The sequence below is a fragment of the Lichtheimia ornata genome, assembly GCF_029851405.1.
Source record: "Lichtheimia ornata isolate CBS 291.66 chromosome Unknown scaffold00023, whole genome shotgun sequence".
In the NCBI taxonomy this organism is placed as follows: domain Eukaryota; kingdom Fungi; phylum Mucoromycota; class Mucoromycetes; order Mucorales; family Lichtheimiaceae; genus Lichtheimia; species Lichtheimia ornata.
The window spans coordinates 242851-261692 of record NW_026695343.1 but is presented as its reverse complement, the minus strand read 5'-3'; the positions used below and the strand labels follow the sequence as shown (position 1 = coordinate 261692).

The 18842-nt window shown below is 43.6% G+C and overlaps 4 protein-coding genes across 4 annotated transcripts; 3 read left to right on the top strand and 1 right to left on the bottom strand.

The window, feature by feature from the left end:
- Positions 1 to 186: 186 nt before the first annotated feature.
- Positions 187 to 2819, top strand: O0I10_005679 (uncharacterized protein; the record flags this gene model as incomplete). The annotated part of the gene is made up of 6 exons (XM_058485717.1): positions 187 to 304; positions 369 to 450; positions 511 to 530; positions 595 to 1292; positions 1349 to 1497; positions 1568 to 2819. The coding sequence occupies 6 exons, from the start codon at positions 187 to 189 to the stop codon at positions 2817 to 2819; spliced, it is 2319 nt and encodes a 772-aa protein (XP_058343552.1).
- A 174-nt stretch (positions 2820 to 2993) lies between these two features.
- O0I10_005678 (uncharacterized protein) lies at positions 2994 to 5435 on the bottom strand (the record flags this gene model as incomplete). The annotated part of the gene is made up of 11 exons (XM_058485716.1): positions 2994 to 3084; positions 3149 to 3305; positions 3367 to 3484; positions 3547 to 3873; positions 3957 to 4030; positions 4112 to 4367; positions 4461 to 4539; positions 4616 to 4821; positions 4896 to 4975; positions 5040 to 5087; positions 5201 to 5435. 11 exons carry the CDS (start codon positions 5433 to 5435, stop codon positions 2994 to 2996), a joined length of 1671 nt encoding a protein of 556 aa, XP_058343551.1.
- A 2424-nt stretch (positions 5436 to 7859) lies between these two features.
- O0I10_005677 (uncharacterized protein) lies at positions 7860 to 9669 on the top strand (the record flags this gene model as incomplete). The annotated part of the gene is made up of 3 exons (XM_058485715.1): positions 7860 to 7949; positions 8022 to 8790; positions 8903 to 9669. 3 exons carry the CDS (start codon positions 7860 to 7862, stop codon positions 9667 to 9669), a joined length of 1626 nt encoding a protein of 541 aa, XP_058343550.1.
- Positions 9670 to 12560: 2891 nt separating this feature from the next.
- Positions 12561 to 13765, top strand: O0I10_005676 (uncharacterized protein; the record flags this gene model as incomplete). The annotated part of the gene is made up of 7 exons (XM_058485714.1): positions 12561 to 12706; positions 12765 to 12817; positions 12872 to 12958; positions 13032 to 13082; positions 13143 to 13291; positions 13345 to 13585; positions 13656 to 13765. 7 exons carry the CDS (start codon positions 12561 to 12563, stop codon positions 13763 to 13765), a joined length of 837 nt encoding a protein of 278 aa, XP_058343549.1.
- Positions 13766 to 18842: the final 5077 nt, after the last annotated feature.

Sequence of the window (18842 nt, the reverse complement as noted above, 5' to 3'; positions counted from 1 at the left end):
CTGCCTTGTATATCCATGAATGTTACACACAGGTCATTTTTGTAAAAGCATTTGGGATTTTATTATGAATGGTTGGGAGTGAATGGGATCTCATGCGAGCTATGGAAACAACACCCGCCGCACCCGCCTCCTCTCATCCAAATTGGAATTTCTTTTTCCGTCGTCTTGTCCATATCACCCTTTGACATGAGCCCTAGCAATCGGATACGTGAACAGCGCGAGAGTCTACCGACATTCGAATACAAAGACGAGCTCATCGAAGCCATCAAAGAATACAATGTGCTAGTGGTGATTGGTGAAACGGGTAAGCTTGTTGACTCCCATTCTTCTACTTGCCAATGCACTCAATCTATACAATCTTTCTCTAGGCTCTGGTAAAACGACACAGATTCCACAGTATATCCTTGAAAGCATGCCTGATGTAAAGAGGATTGGTGTGACACAGCCAAGGTATGTTTATTTTAGGTGGATGGTGTGATCTCTCATACTAAATGCAAATGCTATCGATAGACGTATTGCAGCCATTACAGGTAGATACATGAAGCACAAGGAAAGGAAAGGAGGCAGGAGACTAATGATATGGAAACAACTTAGTGGCCAAGCGTGTGAGCGAGGAACAAGATGTGGCACTTGGCACCAAAGTGGGATACACGATCCGTTTCGATGACACGACATGTCCCGAGACTCAACTCAAATACATGACGGATGGCGTATTATTGCGTGAGGCGACCGAGGATCCCAGCCTTAGCCAGTATTCGGTTGTGATTATTGACGAAGCCCATGAACGTACGCTTGAGACGGATGTTTTATTTGGATTGTTGAAAAAGACGCAGCGACTGCGACCCGATTTGAAGGTGTTGATCATGTCAGCTACGCTGGATGTGGAAAAGTTTTCAGACTTTTTTGGCGAATGCCCCATCTTTGAGATTCCAGGACGCACGTTTCCAGTCCAAGTGGTTTATTACAAGGATGCTCAACGCTTGTCATCACTGAAATCATCCATGGTGGATCACGCTGTCGAAGCGGCATGGCATATCCACACGCACGAGCCACCTGGTGACCTGCTGGTGTTCTTGACAGGCCAAAGTGATATCGAAAGAGCATGTCGTGCCTTTGCAGAACGTACAAAGTCGCTTGATTATCAACGATCGGTGAAACATTTTGAGGATGGGGTAAGCGATGTTGCCATCTATCCACTTTATGCGAGTCTCGAGACATATGATCAAAAAGCAGTGTTTGAACTTCCAAGGGATGGCGTTCGTAAAGTAGTCTTTGCCACCAACGTTGCTCAGGTCAGTCGATGGATCTGTGGAAAAAGGAGAAAAAAAGGACTCATACATGTGGATAGACTTCGGTTACAATTCCTGGTATTCGTTACGTGGTTGATTCAGGCTTTGTCAAGGAGAAGACCTATGATCCCAATACTGGTATGGATGCTTTACTTGTAACGGAGATCAGCCAAGCTGCTGCTATACAACGTGTGGGTCGAGCTGGAAGGTAAAACGAGTAATTGCCATCATCGTGTATGCATGTTCTCATTACTCAATGAATGCATGTATGTATATAGAACTGCCCCTGGTAAAGCATATCGACTCTATACACCTGACAGCTACAATCACATGATGGTGGATACGGTGCCTGAGATCCAACGCAGCAGTTTATTGGGAACCGTTCTCGCTTTGAAAAAGATGGGGATTGTGGATGTGCTCAACTTTGAATTCATTGATCCGCCCGACGAGAAGTTATTACGCAATGCTCTGAAGCAATTATATCTTTTGGGTGCTATTGATGAGGTAGGCAAGCTCACCCCTCTTGGAGACAAGATGAGCTACTTTCCTCTTTCACCTTCCCTTGCTCGTGTCTTAGTGAGCTCGGCGCAAGAATTCAAGTGTAGCCATGACGTGTTGACGATTGCAAGCATTCTCGCTGGCGAAAATGATCTTTTCAAGGCACCCTCGGCTCGCAGCAAAGGTGGTGAGCAAGCCATGATTGAAGCAGAGGAATGCAAGTTACGATTCGCACATCATACGGGTGATCACATGACGTATCTCAATGTATGGCATGAATGGCATCGACATGGCAAGAGCCGGAATTGGTGTCGCGAGAATTGGATCAATGGCAAGGTGCTTGATACAGCCAGCAATGTACGACGACAATTAGCGGATGTGATGGAGAAATTACGGCTTCCAATTATACGTGCGCCGCGTTACCTTGATGAAAAGAAGAAAAAGTCGTCTCAGCGACGCAAGATCGGGATGGATGAGCATGGAAAGCATGTGGACCCAGTGCCTATTCTCAAATCATTCTTATCCGGTTACTTTACCAACATTGCCAACAAGGGTGCCCATCGCAGCGTCTTTTCGCATTATTCCCCAGATCAACACTTGACCGAAGACATGACGGCAGAAATAGGCGATATCGGCTCATCGACAGCATCATTGGTTGCCTTGCATTTACATCCACTATGTGCATTTTCAGATATGATTGATCGACACAAGCTGCGGTATTCAGAGTTGGATTGGGTCATGTACATGCACGTCACCTACACCAATAAGGCCGTGATGAAAGGTGTCAGCAAAATCCTCTGGGATTGGATCAAATCAGGTGAAGGCCGGGATCGGATACAACGGTTACCGAAGACAAGGTTGAACGGCGAGGATGCACCCAACGTATTGGAAATGGATCAGGATGCAAAGAACGAGGTCATTGCAAAGGAAAAGGAGGCCGAAGAAAAACAAGAACAAGATCGACGAAAACGACGTGCTGAGGAAATTGAACAAATTAGACAACGTGCCTTAGCTAGACGACGCGTACAATAAAAGTACAATTTGACTTTTGGCTCTATTTTAAAAGCCGGGAATGGGAGATTCACTTGTTTTATTTGAACTGGAAAGGGAAATCAAAGTAGGATAGATGTAAAGAGGTTTAATTACAGATGCAGCATATGATGATGTGATTGATGGTGGAAGGAGGAGGCGGAATAAAAAAGTGTTTCATTGCACTCGCTTGAACGTGTCTTCTTCTTGGTCGTATTTCCATATTCTCAACTCGTTGCCATATGGTTTAGGCCGTACTTCAAATAGACTATCAAAACAAATGTTACCATGACGACGTCGAGTGATAGGATGATATGAATGTATCGACTTACGTGTGCATTGGGATATCCATATGAGGCATTTCTTGTTGAGTTCTATCCATCAAATAACCAAGTAGGATGCGCATGACAACTCGGTGGGTAATAATAAGACATGATTCTCGCATACGTTCAAGTTCCACGATCATGGGTTGTGTACGATGGATAACGTCTATAAAAGTCAATTAGTGTGAGGATGACTTGACAATCGGAATACGCTTTTGGTAACTTGCCGAGATATGACTCGCCGCCAATGCCTGGATATCTATAGTAAAGTTTGTTTGCTTGTCGAGCTGCATATTCTTTGGGAAACTTGCTTTCAATTTCCGGATAGGTCATTCCCTCGCATCCCTACACGATCGCGTGAGTTGTTGCCCAGCCACGTTTCCTTTATCCCATCACCTGCAACTTACAGCAGCGTTGATCTCATTAAGAAATCGAATGTGCTTGATATCATACTCGTCTGGATCAAAGTATTTGGCGGTTTGCATGGAACGTTGCAACATGCTTGTCCAAACAGCGAATTGTCGACTTGAAATGGATGCTGCCTTTTCATGGAATGCTTGTTCAGGTGTACTTGACCTTAAGAGGTTGCCAGCTTCAAGCGGTTCCAATCCATGGGATACCCAAGTTTCCTCTTGTTCATGTCGTTGTCGTACCAATTCCAATGCAAAACGTACTCGTTGTTCCTTGATAAATGTGGAAAGTGCACTTGCATACTTTTCACCTGATGGAGATAGCTTGTGATCATTGTTTCGTCAGCCACACACACATACGCATAAAGCCGCGGACCCCGCAAAAGAAAAAAAAGAACCTAACTTACCGGTGCATCCCCACCAATGCGACCCTGAATATTATCCAAACTCTCACCGTGCCGGGTTAGGAAAATTTGTCGATCTAATACAGTAAAGTGAGAAAGATCTCTAGTGTTACCAGCAATGTGGCAGTGCAGAAAATTAAACTTGTTGTTGTACTTACCTTCAAGATTAAAGTTCATAAGATAAAAGACACATTGACCCGATAGGTAACCAGAAATGTTGTACGCAATGACCTTTTTGCCCACATTCATGATTTTACAATAGGCAATGTTGTTTTCTTCTTCCCAATCGCCCACGGGTTGATACGCCTTTTCATAATTGTTCACACGCGACTTGAAATCGGCGAGAGCAGTGGCAGCTGGCTTATCCTTGTAATCGGGACCGAGCAACTTTAGTCGAAAATTACGCTCCAAGATCTAATACATGAGCCTCGTCATATGAGTTTTTGTTACGCAACATATACACATACAATCCCTTCCATCCCTCTATCCCTCCCCCCTCCACGTTACCTTTGTATCATTGCACTCCGATTCCAAGATCAAGACCTTGATGTGTGGAAAGTCACGAAGCCTGTTCAACAGCAAGTATCTATAGCGGATCGCCAAATTCATGTGTCACACAAATGCATCATTCATCGGAGAGAGAGAAGGGAGCATTCTTTTACCTTCGTTCAATGGTGGAATTGGTAGCATCATGGATAGCCACTCGCCCCCCTTCCTTGAGCCAATCCAATAAATTCTCCAATACTTCAAGTGCCAAATGATCACGATAATTCTTCATTTCACTGTTGTCTGGATCAAAGAACGTTGCTGACTGCACTTGGTTTTGTGATGCTTGGTTGACTCGACGGAGATTGCCCACATTGAAAACCTACAACAACATGATGTGTGTGAGTTGATGTTGTACCATGACGTAAAAAGGAAGGATAAACAAAAATAATATACCTTGGTTTCGTATTGCAACCAATTGAGATAACGTCGAAGCTTTTTGACAATGTAACTTTTGCCACGCGCCGGTAAGCCAACTAAAAAACAAGCCTGCCTCAGCCCACCAACATCATCCTTGCCCATGATAGGATATAGACTTACCCATTAAGATCACCAATTTACTGTCATAGGTAAGTTCACTCCTTGTTTCTGTTTAAAGGTTGAAAGTGTATATGCGTGTGTGTGTGTGTGACACCATGCAAGTGAGTGTGTGAGTATGGATGGTGATGATCATGATGATGGCTTGTTCTAGACACACTTACTCGGCGTGATGATGCTTCGTACAGCACCAGGAACATCGATACCAAGAGAACGTTTATGTTGTGGCCACAAAGGAGGACGTGGGGAACTACGGTCTGATGCAGGTGACATTGGCATGTCCGGTTCATGGGGATCGCGTTCCGAGGCTCTCGCAGCGATTGAAGAGGAATCCAAGTGGGAAGGTGATTCAGAAGTTTTCGGCGTGATACATTGCGAGCGTGGTGAGCGATTCGACATGTGGAATCTGAGTCAAAAGACCTTGCATAAAGTCGCTCGCTATCGCTCACAGCAATAAACCAGACATGGTCGGCCCATACAACGTCACGGGCAATCCAACACCTTATCTCACATCCCAACCCCCTCATACATCCCAACACACACACACACACACATACATAGAACTTCTCCTTTTCTTATTAGTAGTAGTAATGTTGATGGCTACAAACAGAGTTTATGTGTGTATGTTGTTGTCTATCCAAATAAAATGTACATTGACAAACATACAATGGAATGGGAATACGTCATTCGCCGATCGTTCAAAGTCTGTCTTATTCTCTCTTGCATCATCGTACGACTTGTTTTGGTGTCGTGGTTTGTTTGGGACATGGCTGGTTTTCGGAGCTACATGCCTTTAGCATGTCATGAAACCCATTGTGTTGCCTCGATAGCAAGTATGAAGCTGAGACATTGTGGCTACTATATTCCGAAATGCAATTCAGGATGCCCAAATGGATAATCTTTCCCGATCTATTCAGTAACAACGCTCATGGTGATGATAGTAACTATTACAAAGCAATCAATCATCATCATCATTTTCATGACAAAAAAGATAAAGCTGAGAATAACGACGAATGATGCATCATCATGCACCAGCCATTTGGTACTGGTGGGTGTCAAACGTAAGCAAAAAAAAACAAACTTCCCTTTTACATTGAAAGTCCCCCCCCCTTTTTTTCGCCCTCATCCCAGTTGAAGCTTGGGTTCTTGGGCCATCCCAAAGAGACGGATCTCAAAGAGCGAATTTAAAACAACTTTCTCGCCGTCCTAAATGTCGTCAGTGTTTATCCATATATGGTAACAGCGATCTACGCATACAAGCTTTGTGCACCCAGCCGAGACAGCTAGCGACTTTTTCTCTTTTTCTATGCATGAACAAACATAGATATCAATCCCAAACATGATCGAAACTCATCACAGACGTTTTCTTTGTTCTATTCCATGTGGTAAATGCATCGAAGAAAAAGGATGTTTTATTAATACATCCAAATGAAAAAGATGCTCCTGCTTCAGCTGTAAATCCCGCTTCAATGATGGTGTGGTTTCACAATTTTCGTCTGGAATGGCTTTTACGCATGTAAATCAGACATTCTTTTCTTCTCTTTGTTCTAAAAGACTCACCCATCCTAAGACACAGGATGGTGGTACATGCCATGCGAGTAGCATTGGGTCCAAAAGTAACACATGAAAATGGTTGTTAAACACCCGCATCCTCATTTTGATCCGATTCATGGGTTATTGTTGTATGCAAACGAATGGTGGCCCACACGTGCGGGGTTAAAAGCAACAGTGGCAACTCAATGCAAAAAGGCAGCATTATCCGGAATGATGCCTTGATGAGCCGAGATGCTTGATTTTATGTATCAAAGTCTATCTAAGAGTGTGAACCTCTTTATGTTGTTATGGCATTACGCTGACATGTGAAAATGTCATGCTCACCCGCATGCTTTTACCAACTTGTACACCATATACCATCCACTTTCTATAATGAGCCACTGGGAAAATTTTTTCGATGGAGTGTGTGTGTGTTGTATGTTATCATGACATGGGCTGTGCGAGTAGTTAAAACAATGACGCTATGGATAATCAATGTTGCGATGGCGACAAATCATAAAACAACTTGCAGTGTCGCTTCGATACACTTGTCTTGTGGTGTATGTGTATGTGCGTGCCTCAATTTTGATCTGGCTCCGAGAAACAGGACGATAGCCGTTTAGGCATCAGAAAACAGAAAAAGTGAACAACGACTCAGGTTGCCAAAAGGAGTGTCGAAACGAAACTAAAACAGAGGGACCAGTCTGCGGCCCAAAAAAATGGGGGGTTAGGTCCCGTTGGGGGGAGGTGCAACGACGTTTGGACGCGCTATCCGATTGCAGCACAGTACAGCCGTACTATACGCAGCTTGATTTGAGAAGCAGTACAATACGGATATACACTCTCCATATAAAACTCAATGTGTGGGTACATGGCTTCCAGAAAATCGCTTGTTCTCACACTCACACACATACCCTATTGCTCAATGCCTCTTTTTGCTGCTTTGAAGGTTATCAAAATTTGTCATCATCATCGATATGCATAGAAAAAAAAAAGTGAATGAGACACCTTTGGCTGACATTTCAGGATCTGCAACAGGGTCTTGTAGTTGACAAATGAAAACCTCCCGCTTCATTCCAGCAAAAGACAATACTGACATCAGTGGTTTGTGTCACTCGCTGGATTTGGGCAAATGCACTTTTCATCCCGACAAACGAGAGAAAACGCACAGCGGGGTGGATCAGGGGTCCCTAAAATCTCTGGATATATAAAGGGTGGATTGCATGTGGGGTCGTTTTTCTTCTTTGTTTTTTACCCTTTGTCCATTCATCACAATCTTTTATCGTCGCTATGGGTATAACACGACTTAAAGGACAAACGCTTATGCGTGCCACCACCGCTATGGCTGGTGTTGGTTTCTTGCTTTTCGGTTACGATCAGGTAAATGATCCAGCACCCTCATCATTAAATCATCCATTGTTCTTAAACTTACATTGTTATGTCACTTTTTAGGGTGTCATGTCTGGTGTCGTTGCCAATGACAGTTTCAAGGGCTATATGGGTATGGCCAACCCTGAAGATTACAACTCTGCTTTGATGGGTGCCATCGTCGCCTTGTACGAAATCGGTTGTATGGGTGGTGCCTTGTCTTGTGGTACTCTTGGTGATATTCTTGGTCGTCGTAAAATGATTCGTCTCGGTTGCTTTATTCTTTGTATTGGTGCCGTTATCCAAACTGCTAGTGTCAATGTTGGCATGATGATTTTCGCTCGTATCTTTACCGGTGTTGGCAATGGTATGAACACTGCCACTATCCCTGTTTACCAAGCCGAAGTTTCGCCACCCAAGAATCGTGGTGCTCACGTTTCCTTTGAGGCTTCTCTTCTTGCTCTTGGTGTCGGTATTGCCTATTGGCTTGAATTTGGTCTTTACTTTGCTCAAGGTGAAGTCGCATGGCGTTTCCCATTGGCTTTCCAAATGTTCTTTGGTATCATTCTTTTCATTGGTACTTTCTTCCTTCCTGAATCTCCTCGTTGGTTGCAAAGCCATGGCAAGGAAGATGAATGTAAGGAAGTCCTTGCTCGTCTTTGGACCGATGAAGATACTACCCACCCTCGTTGCATTGCCGAGTGGGAAGAAATTCGTGATGGTATCGAACTCGAACGTCGTGAAGGCATCAAGTCCTACCGTGAACTTTTCAAGCGTGGCAGACTCAACAACCGTTATCGTGTGCTTCTCGGTATGGGTGGTCAGCTTATGCAACAATTTGGTGGTATCAATGGTACGTATCTATCACTATCATCATCCCTATCAATTGGGTGCATGCATATGCATGCATGGCAAAAGTTTTTTTTATGATCAGATGCACTCATACATCATCCCCCTTTTTATAGTCATTTCTTACTACTTGACCGATATTTTCTTGCAAGCCGGTATGACTCACGCTATGGCCATGTTGATGGCTGGTGTCGACTCTATTCCTTATTTCCTTGGTGCTTTGACTCCTATCTACACCATTGATCGCTTTGGTCGTCGTGCTCTTATGTACTGGGGTTTGATCGGCCAATGTATTACTTTGATCATTGTTGGTGGTGCTCAATACGCCGTCGAAAATGGTAATGACAAGGCCTCTGGTGCTGTCATTTGCTTTGTCATGGTCTACAATGCCATCTTTGGTGCCGCTTGGTTGGGTCTCGCTTGGTTGTATCCCTCTGAAATTTTCCCTACTGCCTTGCGTGCTAAGGGTAACTCCATGTCTACCGGTGCCAACTGGCTTGGTAACTTTGTTGTTGCCATGATTGCCCCTGTTCTTTTCGAATACGCCAAGTATTGGACTTTCTTGATGTTTGGTATCCTCAACGTTCTCTTCTTGATCCCTATCTACCTTTGGTACCCTGAGACCAACGGCAAGTCCCTTGAAGAAATTGAAGTCTTGTTCGCTACTCCTGATCTTCAAGAAGATGCCAAGTCTATTGCTCCTTCCATTGGTGCCTCTTCCGCTTATGACGAGAAGGTTCAAGGTGATCGTGAATCTCAACGTGTTCCAAGCATTGCCAGTCGCCCTGTCTCTCGTCGTTTGCCTAGCAACTTTTCAGCTACCAAGCAACAGCAGCCCAACGAAAAGTCGCAGCCCAACGAGAAGACTGGTGACGATGAGTAAGCTCATCGCTTCTTCTATATACATATACATTCTATCACATAACACACGCACTATACACTCCCACCTTTTACCTCCTCACACACCATCTTATACACACCCTCACACAACCACCCATCATTGCAATTATCCTCTCTTCCGTATACATAGCCTTATTTCCCTGTAATTCTTTATCATGGGCTGTGCCCAGATCCCCCATGAACATTAAGTGTACTTGTTTTCAATATTAATAGACTGCTTGTTCATGCATTTAAGTTTTCGGTACAGCCCGATTGTATTGTTTATGATACTTAGCCACATGATGGGATTGTCAAGTACAATGACCTATTCACACACAATCATACCGTTGATGTTGTAAACTAACATCCAAGCCATGAGCCCTATTCCCGCGCTCTCACTTTGATGACCGGATCTTAGTTTTCGCAGCCTTTTGATATGGTATAGGCTAGTCTTTTTACACGCGGCGATCACTAAGCAGCAATATTATGATTCTGATACTAATAAACCTGATGCTGGGCTTTATGATTTTAGCGTCAAGCTTCAATTGAGTATAGTAGATAATTGGTGTTCTTCATGCCCAGTAGCCTGGTATACAATCGAAAAGTACACCCCATCTTTTCTTGCCTTTCTTTGCATTCCTGCCATGCTTTTGAATTTTACCATCCCATGATTTACCAAAAAGCGGTATAGTCGTTTGGATCATTCACACGATGAAGGCCGCGGCAAAATGCAAAATGACAAGATTGAATAAGGTTCCATTACACATCACAGTATATGCCTGAGCCACACACATATAGGCACTAGCAACAACGTGCATTACACGGATCAAAGATCAGTGAATTTGCTCCGTAAGCACCCATCATTCCTCCTTTTCCTACCCTTAATCCTCCGAAAAGGGATCAAGAGAGAGGGGCACATCATAAGAGGAATGGTTTGATCGTTGCTGTCTGTTTTCTGTAAACGGTGAGATATTCCAAAAATATCATCGCATATGGTAAAAATGCTCGAGCGCATATTTGAACCTTAAAGTTAATGTTTTTGTTGTGAGAGGTGGGGGTGTTAAGCATAGGGTTGAAGGTAGTGCAACTCAGTGACGTATACAACAAGGCACAACACACATCTTATAAACCAAAGTCATGGTTTTTCTTATAGGTACACACACACACGCACATGTACATGTTGTATTGTACACCAATGTACCGCTTTCCCCGCGGACACCCATCGTACCCCACTTTTCACCTTTTACCAGGGGTGAGATGGGTTTCTTTTTTCTACCATGCCCCAGTTACGTAATGTAGAACAAGCAACGCAAATGAGCCTTTGTGTCCGACGCACATTTCCGACATGACACGCCGCTCGTGTAATGTTAAAATTCTGATTACACACACTTAAGCAGCATAAACACCCACGCAAAACAAGCAGCGACAATCCCAAATAATGTCGGGAGCGGGCGGAACCGATAAGTTATCCCTGCGTTTAACCAAAAAGGGATCCCATGTACTCACATCATCTTTTTTTTATCCCCCAAGAGGCTGGGTGGCTTTATCAAAAAAGGCAATCGTCTCAATGTTGCAAAAGTAATGCTGTGTATGAGAAAAAGTGAAAATGCATAAACAATGGACAATGAAGGGCTTTATTTTCATGATCATGGAAGACAATAGAATAGTAACACGTAAAGGAAGAGTCCTTTGCCAAGTAAAACCAAGAATGGATAGGTGTCTTTGAGTATAGACTGTCGGCGTAGCAAACAGGGTTGCATCCGCTCCTGCTTTGCTTGGCTGATTGTATGTGGTATGCTCACATCTCTCTCCCCCATCTTTTTACCAGCTGCGGAAAATCAAAGGACAAACCAAGATCTTGGATCAAGGCCATCACAATGTGTATCATGAACCCGACCTTTTGATTAATAAGCCCCACTTGAGACGCATGGATGCCAAAAAGTAGACTTGTATGTGTGTGTGTTGTAGAAGAATAAGTGGGCCAACATGAGGGTAGCAGCAGCAGCAGCAGTGGATGAAGAAGCGAAGCGGGATCTACAAGGAACGAAAAAGTGCGACATGTACACAGCAGCTGCAAGGCACACAACAATGGGTAGCTCCCATGATCCCCTCCCCTTTTCACTTAACATTGGTACCAACCATCATCGGTAGACAATGCGCACTACAAAATAAAAAAAGACACACACCATTGCTAACACAAACAATGCTCTCTCACACGCACACACAATTCACCCCGCGTTATCCATAAGTTCCCCGCTTTTTTATTTTGCATATACCTTTTCTCCCTCCCCCCAAACAAAAAAGCACGTGCTTGTTTATCTTGTCGGTCCCTGAGCTGTGGATCATGGTTCATCTACTATTGCTCCGCTTTCATCTTTGTTCTACACATATACGCACACACACACATATACTGGATCGATAGTTGCTCTGTGTTGCCAGACCCATCATCTCTTGTTTCGATAGATCCGTCTCTGTCAAACATCAAATAACGAAAAAAGATGTCAAGGAATGATAGGTTTGATAAAATGGTTGAGGTCTCGCTTTTGTTTACCCGGTCACCACCAATGCCATGTTCTCGACCTTGATGAAAGCTCTTACAAATCCACGTGATGGGAACAATGATTGTCTTTGGTGTATGCATTCAAACATGGGAAAAGAGGTCGTTGCACGTGATAAAATGAAAGTGTGATTTGCATAATGGGCACCCGAAAGTAGGATGATAAGGGGCACTGGGCTGGTTTATTCTTCGTCATTCATACGATGGGTTCGACACACACACACATCCAAAGCATGCTATACATTGTCCATTGAATGGCCTTAAATAATGAACAACCATTCTGGGATGATACGAGAGCGTCTTGCATTATTGTCCTCTTTCCCTTTTCCCGCACAACAATGAAAATAGGTATGAAGAGACGACGAACAGCGACCAACACTTTGCATAAAACTCATTCTTCTTCATTGCCAGCATGCTGTCAACTCAATCCCACACTCGCCGAAACAGATGCCAACATGGCTCGTGCTGATGGCTTATTGGAACGGTAAACGATCGAATCACTGCCTTTATTGTGAGCTGTAACTAATGTGTGTGTCATTTAGCTATGGACCTGGAGACATTGATCTACTTGTGCTTCCTGAAATGGCCTTCACAGGTGAGGAAGTGGGGATCCATGTGTATGTTCATATACTAACTTGGAAGTGGATAGGCTACGTATTTGAATCGAGTGAAGAGATTGAGCCGTATTTGGAGGATGAAGAAACAGGACCTTCTGTCATGTGGGCAAAGAAAGAAGGCAAGACCACAACATACACCATCATCATCATCATCATCATCATCCCTTTTACTGATGTACATATACATTATAGCTGTTCGATTACAAAGCTTTGTCGTAGTGGGTTATCCGGAGCGTACAAAAGGTAAAAGTTACGATCCAGGGTGTGTAATGGACGCATAGTAAGCTCATACTGCGGATGTAGATGGCAAGTGCTACAACAGCCTATGCTGCATCAATCCCAAGGGCGAACGAGTGAAGACCTATAGGAAAGCCTTTCTTTACAAGAATGATGAATACTGGGCATTGGAAGGACCTGGCTTTGAATCACTGGAGATTGAAGGACTTGGAAAGGTGCGCAGCATTCTACCATCATGTTGACTTTACACTCATCACAAACAATGTAGGTTGGATTTGCCATATGCATGGATATCAATCCATATCAATTCAAAGCCGATTTCACAGCGTATGAGTTTGCAAGGTTCCATACTACTAAAAAGACACGGCTGGTGATTGGATGCATGTCCTGGGTCAAAGGCGGTGATGTTTTATCCACCATTCGTTACTGGGTGCAACGACTTTTACCCCTGGTGATTGGCGAAGAAGAAGTATGTTTCGTAGCATCCAATCGTATTGGCACAGAAAGAGGTAAATTTTGGCATGGAAGGGGTCATACATAGTAAGGATGAGGGTGTCAACATGCTGTCCCCTTATATAGGTGTTACTTTTGCTGGAGGCAGTTGTCTGATCAACATGGGGAACCAAACACTCGATTTGAAGGGCTACTTGGATGAAAATGAAGAAGATGTACTAGTTGTCGATGTATAGAAAATTATACCAATCCATTGTTCATGTGTATATTCATAATGAAATAACAACCCATACAATATCTCAATCACAAAAGAGAACTTAGATATGAAGGAAGGTCTTAGAGAAACTGGGAAATGGTTGGCCAAATCAATGCTTTATTTGCTAAAGTAACCCTTTAATCCAACATCATCCACAAACGATAAAGTGGGCACGAGGTGGTACTCCAATGGGGTGTATCGATATGGGAAGCTTCTATCCTTTGTGCGTGCATTGCTTGAAGGTAAATGGATCGACTTCAGTTGTTGAGCTATACGCATAGCGCGTCAAAACACAGGAGCTGGGTGATGAAGGTTGTACATGGTTGACAGGTTGTACAAAGGATGATGGTAGTAGCTGCCATGGGACACCCTATACAGTACGATAACTGGATGCACCAATCATCCAAGATGATAGCATCATGCATAATGGTCACGACAATAGATACACTTCTCCTTTTCCACACGTTGTATGAATCCAATTCCTTCCATCCCATATACCAAATCAATATCCATATTCATATCCGTAAGAAGTCGTATGTATTGAAACAATATCCTACAAGTAAATAAAGCTGTTCTATACAATGGCTAGCTGCTGTTCGCTTGAAAAACCTGCAAGACACGTTGCTGCAAGTAAAGAACGCTGCTCGAGACAATGACGAAGAGCCTAGCTATTGGCAGCTGCTTGAATGGACGTCGTTGCGATTGATCGTGGTAGAGGAATGTACAAGAGAAGGTGCAGTGTCAAGAAACGCGGGTGTTGTGGTGGGCTGTGTACACGCCATGCACTTGCCATTGAGTCAAAGACGATCGGATCAAGGCAGTTGTAGGATTGACATGATGCGTTGAAGCAGTGCAATTGTTCAGGTGGTAGTTGTACTTGAATGGGTTAACGGTTGAGAATGAGAGGAAGAGGGAAGAAGGTGGGAGTGGAAGAACCGGAAATTAACTTGATTCTTCTGATGCTTGGATGATGCTTCTGTGTTTGAGCGTTACTCAGTCAAATCCTCTTGGATCAAGAAAGTTGAAGGATGGCAATGATGGGCTGGAACAGTAGAATCGTTCACATACATTGGATTGGGAAACAAAGATGATTGGGAGGAATGGGCTATGAAGTGGCAGTTTACAAATAACTTTGCAAAATGATTTTGTGCTTTTGGATGACACTTCTGTGTGTGAGCGTTGTTACATCAAATCCACTTGGATCAGCAAAGTTGAATGATGGACGTGATGGGCTGGAGCAGGACAATCGTTCATATGCATTAAATTTAGCAACAAAGGTGAATGGGAGGAAGACGCTATTATCTGCCAATGATGACTTGTGCATAAAGCATGATGCATCGGCCGTTCCAGTCATGCAAATGAGCCGTGTTACACAAACACGTCCCTGCGCATCTTTTGCTGTATCCTGGTCTAGCCACTTCACAATGAACAAAGACCACTTCTCATATAGGATCACGCTTACAAACATAAAGGTGCCTGTATCTCCGAACTTTACAATGAAACGTGGGGTCTTTAATAGAACAGTGTTGCTCGGCGGGGTGAAAGCGATCTTGTGTCAAACTATGAAGTCGATCGTGGCCGATCCCAGATTCACCCAATGTCGCTACCAGCCAAGAAATATTTTCGTCGTCGTCGAAAAAAATTTCAAGGGGTCGATCCACTTTGGCTGGTGGCGACAATGCGAAATCTGGGGTTGCCCACGATGAACGTGAAACTACCACACAAGGTGCACTACACCCAGCCGAGCAGCATTCTTCTTTAAAAACCCCACGCTTCATTGTAAAATCTTGAGATATGACTGTCTTTATGTTTTCACTATGCTGTAAGTGTGATGCTATATGAAGAGTCATCTTTGTTCATTGTCAAGTAGCTGCACCCTGGCAGAGCAAAAGATGCAGAGGGACCTCTTTGTGTGACTCAGCTACTTTGCATGACTGGAAGGATGGAAGGATGATACTGTATACTATTGACAATAGCCCATACATTGCGAGCTAACAGCAATTTCCTCACAATACCAACTTTTGCCTACTCCATCATAATGGAACGATGCTCCTCCTCCAGACATTCATTTCCATGATTCAATTATCTTGATCCGAGCTGATTTGGCTGAGCTACGGTCAAAGAGAGATTACATCAATGCATACATCAGCATACATTCGAATGTCTCAGCTGATTAATCCTTGTTCGACCGTAACTCAACCAAATCAGCTCGGCTCAAGCTACTTGAATCATGGAAATGAATGCCTGGAGCAGGAGCATCATTCCCATCACGTGGATTTCGCAACAATGCTGATTGGATAAAAGTGGCTATTAGCTGCCATTGTATGACATAAAAGTGACGGTTGTGTACATATCATGCATTGTCCCTGAAGTCCTGACTTTTTAGCTGAGTTACCCAAAGAGGTCCTTCTGCATCTTTTGCTCTATTATAGCCATACTACTTTACATTAAACAAAGACCACTTCTCATATAGCATCGCGCTTACAAACATAAAGATGCCTGTATCTCCAAACTTTACAATCAAACGTGGGGTTTTTATTAGAGCAATGTGCTCGGCTTGGCCAACTGCACCTTGGGTGCCAGTTTCACGATCAAGCTTGCCAATCCCAGATTTCGCAATGTCGCTACCAGCCAAACTGGATCCAGGGGTCGACCTCTTCGACAATGACGACCAAAAAAATATTTTTGGGCTAGTTGCGACATTGAACGCGAAACTTTCACACAAGGTGCTGTTGGCCAAGCCGAGCCCATTGCTCTATTCAAAACCCCACGTTTCATTGTAAAGTTTGGAGATACAGGCACCTTTATGTTTGTAAGCGTGATGCTATATGAAGAGTGGTCTTTGTTCATTGTCAAGTAGGTGGACCCTAGCAGAGCAAAAGATCAGAGGGACCTCTTTGGGTAACTCAGCTACTTTGCATGACTGGAAGGATGGAAGGATGATACTGTATACCATTGACAATAGCCCATGTATTGCGAGCTATCAGCCATTTCCTCACAATCGGCACTGTTGTCCACTCTATGACATGTGAGCGATTCTTCTGCTCCAGACGTTCATTTCCATGATTGGATTGTCTTGATCCAAGCTGATTTGGCCTAGCTACGCCCAAACAAAGTTACATCGGTTAGGCACATCCAACACCCACTAACTACGTCAACTGATGTACCTTTGTTTGGGCGTAGCTAAGCCAAATCAGCTCGGATCAAGGCAATTGAATCATGGAAACGAACATCTGGAGCAGGAGCATTGTTCACATGTCATAGAGTGGACAACAAGCATCGGTTGTGAGGAAATTGCTATTAGCTGGCAATACATGGCTGTACTAAATAATGCATAAAGTAATCATGCATTCATCCTTTAGTTCTATCTTCTTTGCCCTGTTACATACACACGCCCCTACGCATCTTTCGCTCTATCAAGGTCTATCTACGTCACAATAAACAAAGACCACTCTACATATAGCATCATGCTTACAGCATATGTAAAACATAAAGGTGCCTGTATCTCAAAACTTTACAATGAAGCGTGGGGTCTTTAATAGATCAACGTGCTCGTCGGGGTCAAAGGAATCTTGTGTCAAAGTATGAAGTTCATCGTGGGCAATCCCAGATTTGGCAATGTCGCCACCAGCCAAAGTGAAACGAGTCGACCTCTTGAAACTTTTTTCGACGACCAAAGAATATTTTTTGGGCTAGTTGCGACATTGAACGTGAAACTTTCACACAAGGTGCTGTTGGCCAAGCCGAGCACATTGCTCTATTCAAAAGCCCACGTTTCATTGTAAAGTTTGGAGATACAGGCACCTTTATGTTTGTAAGTGTGATGCTATATGAGAAGTGGTCTTTGTTTAATGTAAAGTAGGTGGACCCTGACAGAGCAAAAGATGCAGAGGGTCGTGTTGTGTAACACAACTACGTTTGCATGAATGAAAGGGTCAATGTATAATTACTTTATGGATCATTTAGGAACAGGCATGTATTGCTAGCTAACGGCCACTTTTATCCAATCATCATTGTTGCGAGATCTACTGCATGGGAACGATGCCCCTGCTCCAGACATTCATTTCCATGATTAAAGTAGGTTGATACGAGCTGATTTGACTGAGCTGTGGTCAAAGAGAGATTACATCACTCTGGACATAAAGCACGCTCGATGTAGCCCAACTGAAGTAATCTTGTGTGAGCGTAACTCAACCAAATCAGCTCGGATCAACCTACTTTAATCATGGAAATGAATGTCTAGAGCAGGAGCATCGTCCACCTACAATAGAATGCACAAAAGTTGGGAATGCACAAAAGTGGCTATTAGCTGCCAATGCATGCATTCCAAATGAGGATTGCGTACCTGTCATGCAAGGTCCCTGAAGTCCAAACTTTTTAGCTGAGTTATCCAAAGAGGTCCTTCTGCATCTTTGGCTCTCCAAGATCTAGCTACTTGACAATGAACAAAGACCACTTCTCATATAGCATCACGCTTACAAACATAAAGATGCCTGTATCTCCGAACTTTACAATGAAACGTGGGGTCTTTGATAGAACAAAGCTGCTCGGCGGGGTGAAAGCGATCTTGTGTCAAACTATGAAGTCGATCGTGGCCATTCCCAGATTCACCCAATGTCGCTACCAGCCAAAAAAATATTTTCGTCGTCGTCGAAAAAAAATTCAGGAGGTCGACTCAATCCAATTTGGCTGGTAGCGACAATGGGCAAATCTGGGATCGGCCACGATCGACTTCATACTTTGACACAAGATCGCTTTCACCCCGCCGAGCAGCTTTGTTCTATTAAAGACTCCACGTTTGATTGTAAAGTTTAGAGATACAGACACCTTTATGTTTTCCTATGCTGTAAGCATGATGCTGTATGAAGAGTGGTCTTTGTTTAATGTAAAGTAGCTTGACCCTGGAGAGCCAAAGATGCAGAAGGACCTCTTTGTGTAACCCAGCCGATTTGCATGACTGGAAGGGTCAACGTATGGTACGCTATACACTATTCAGTAACAGCTCATCATTGGAAGCTAATATCCACTTCCTCCCTTTCACAATTGTTACCCAAACT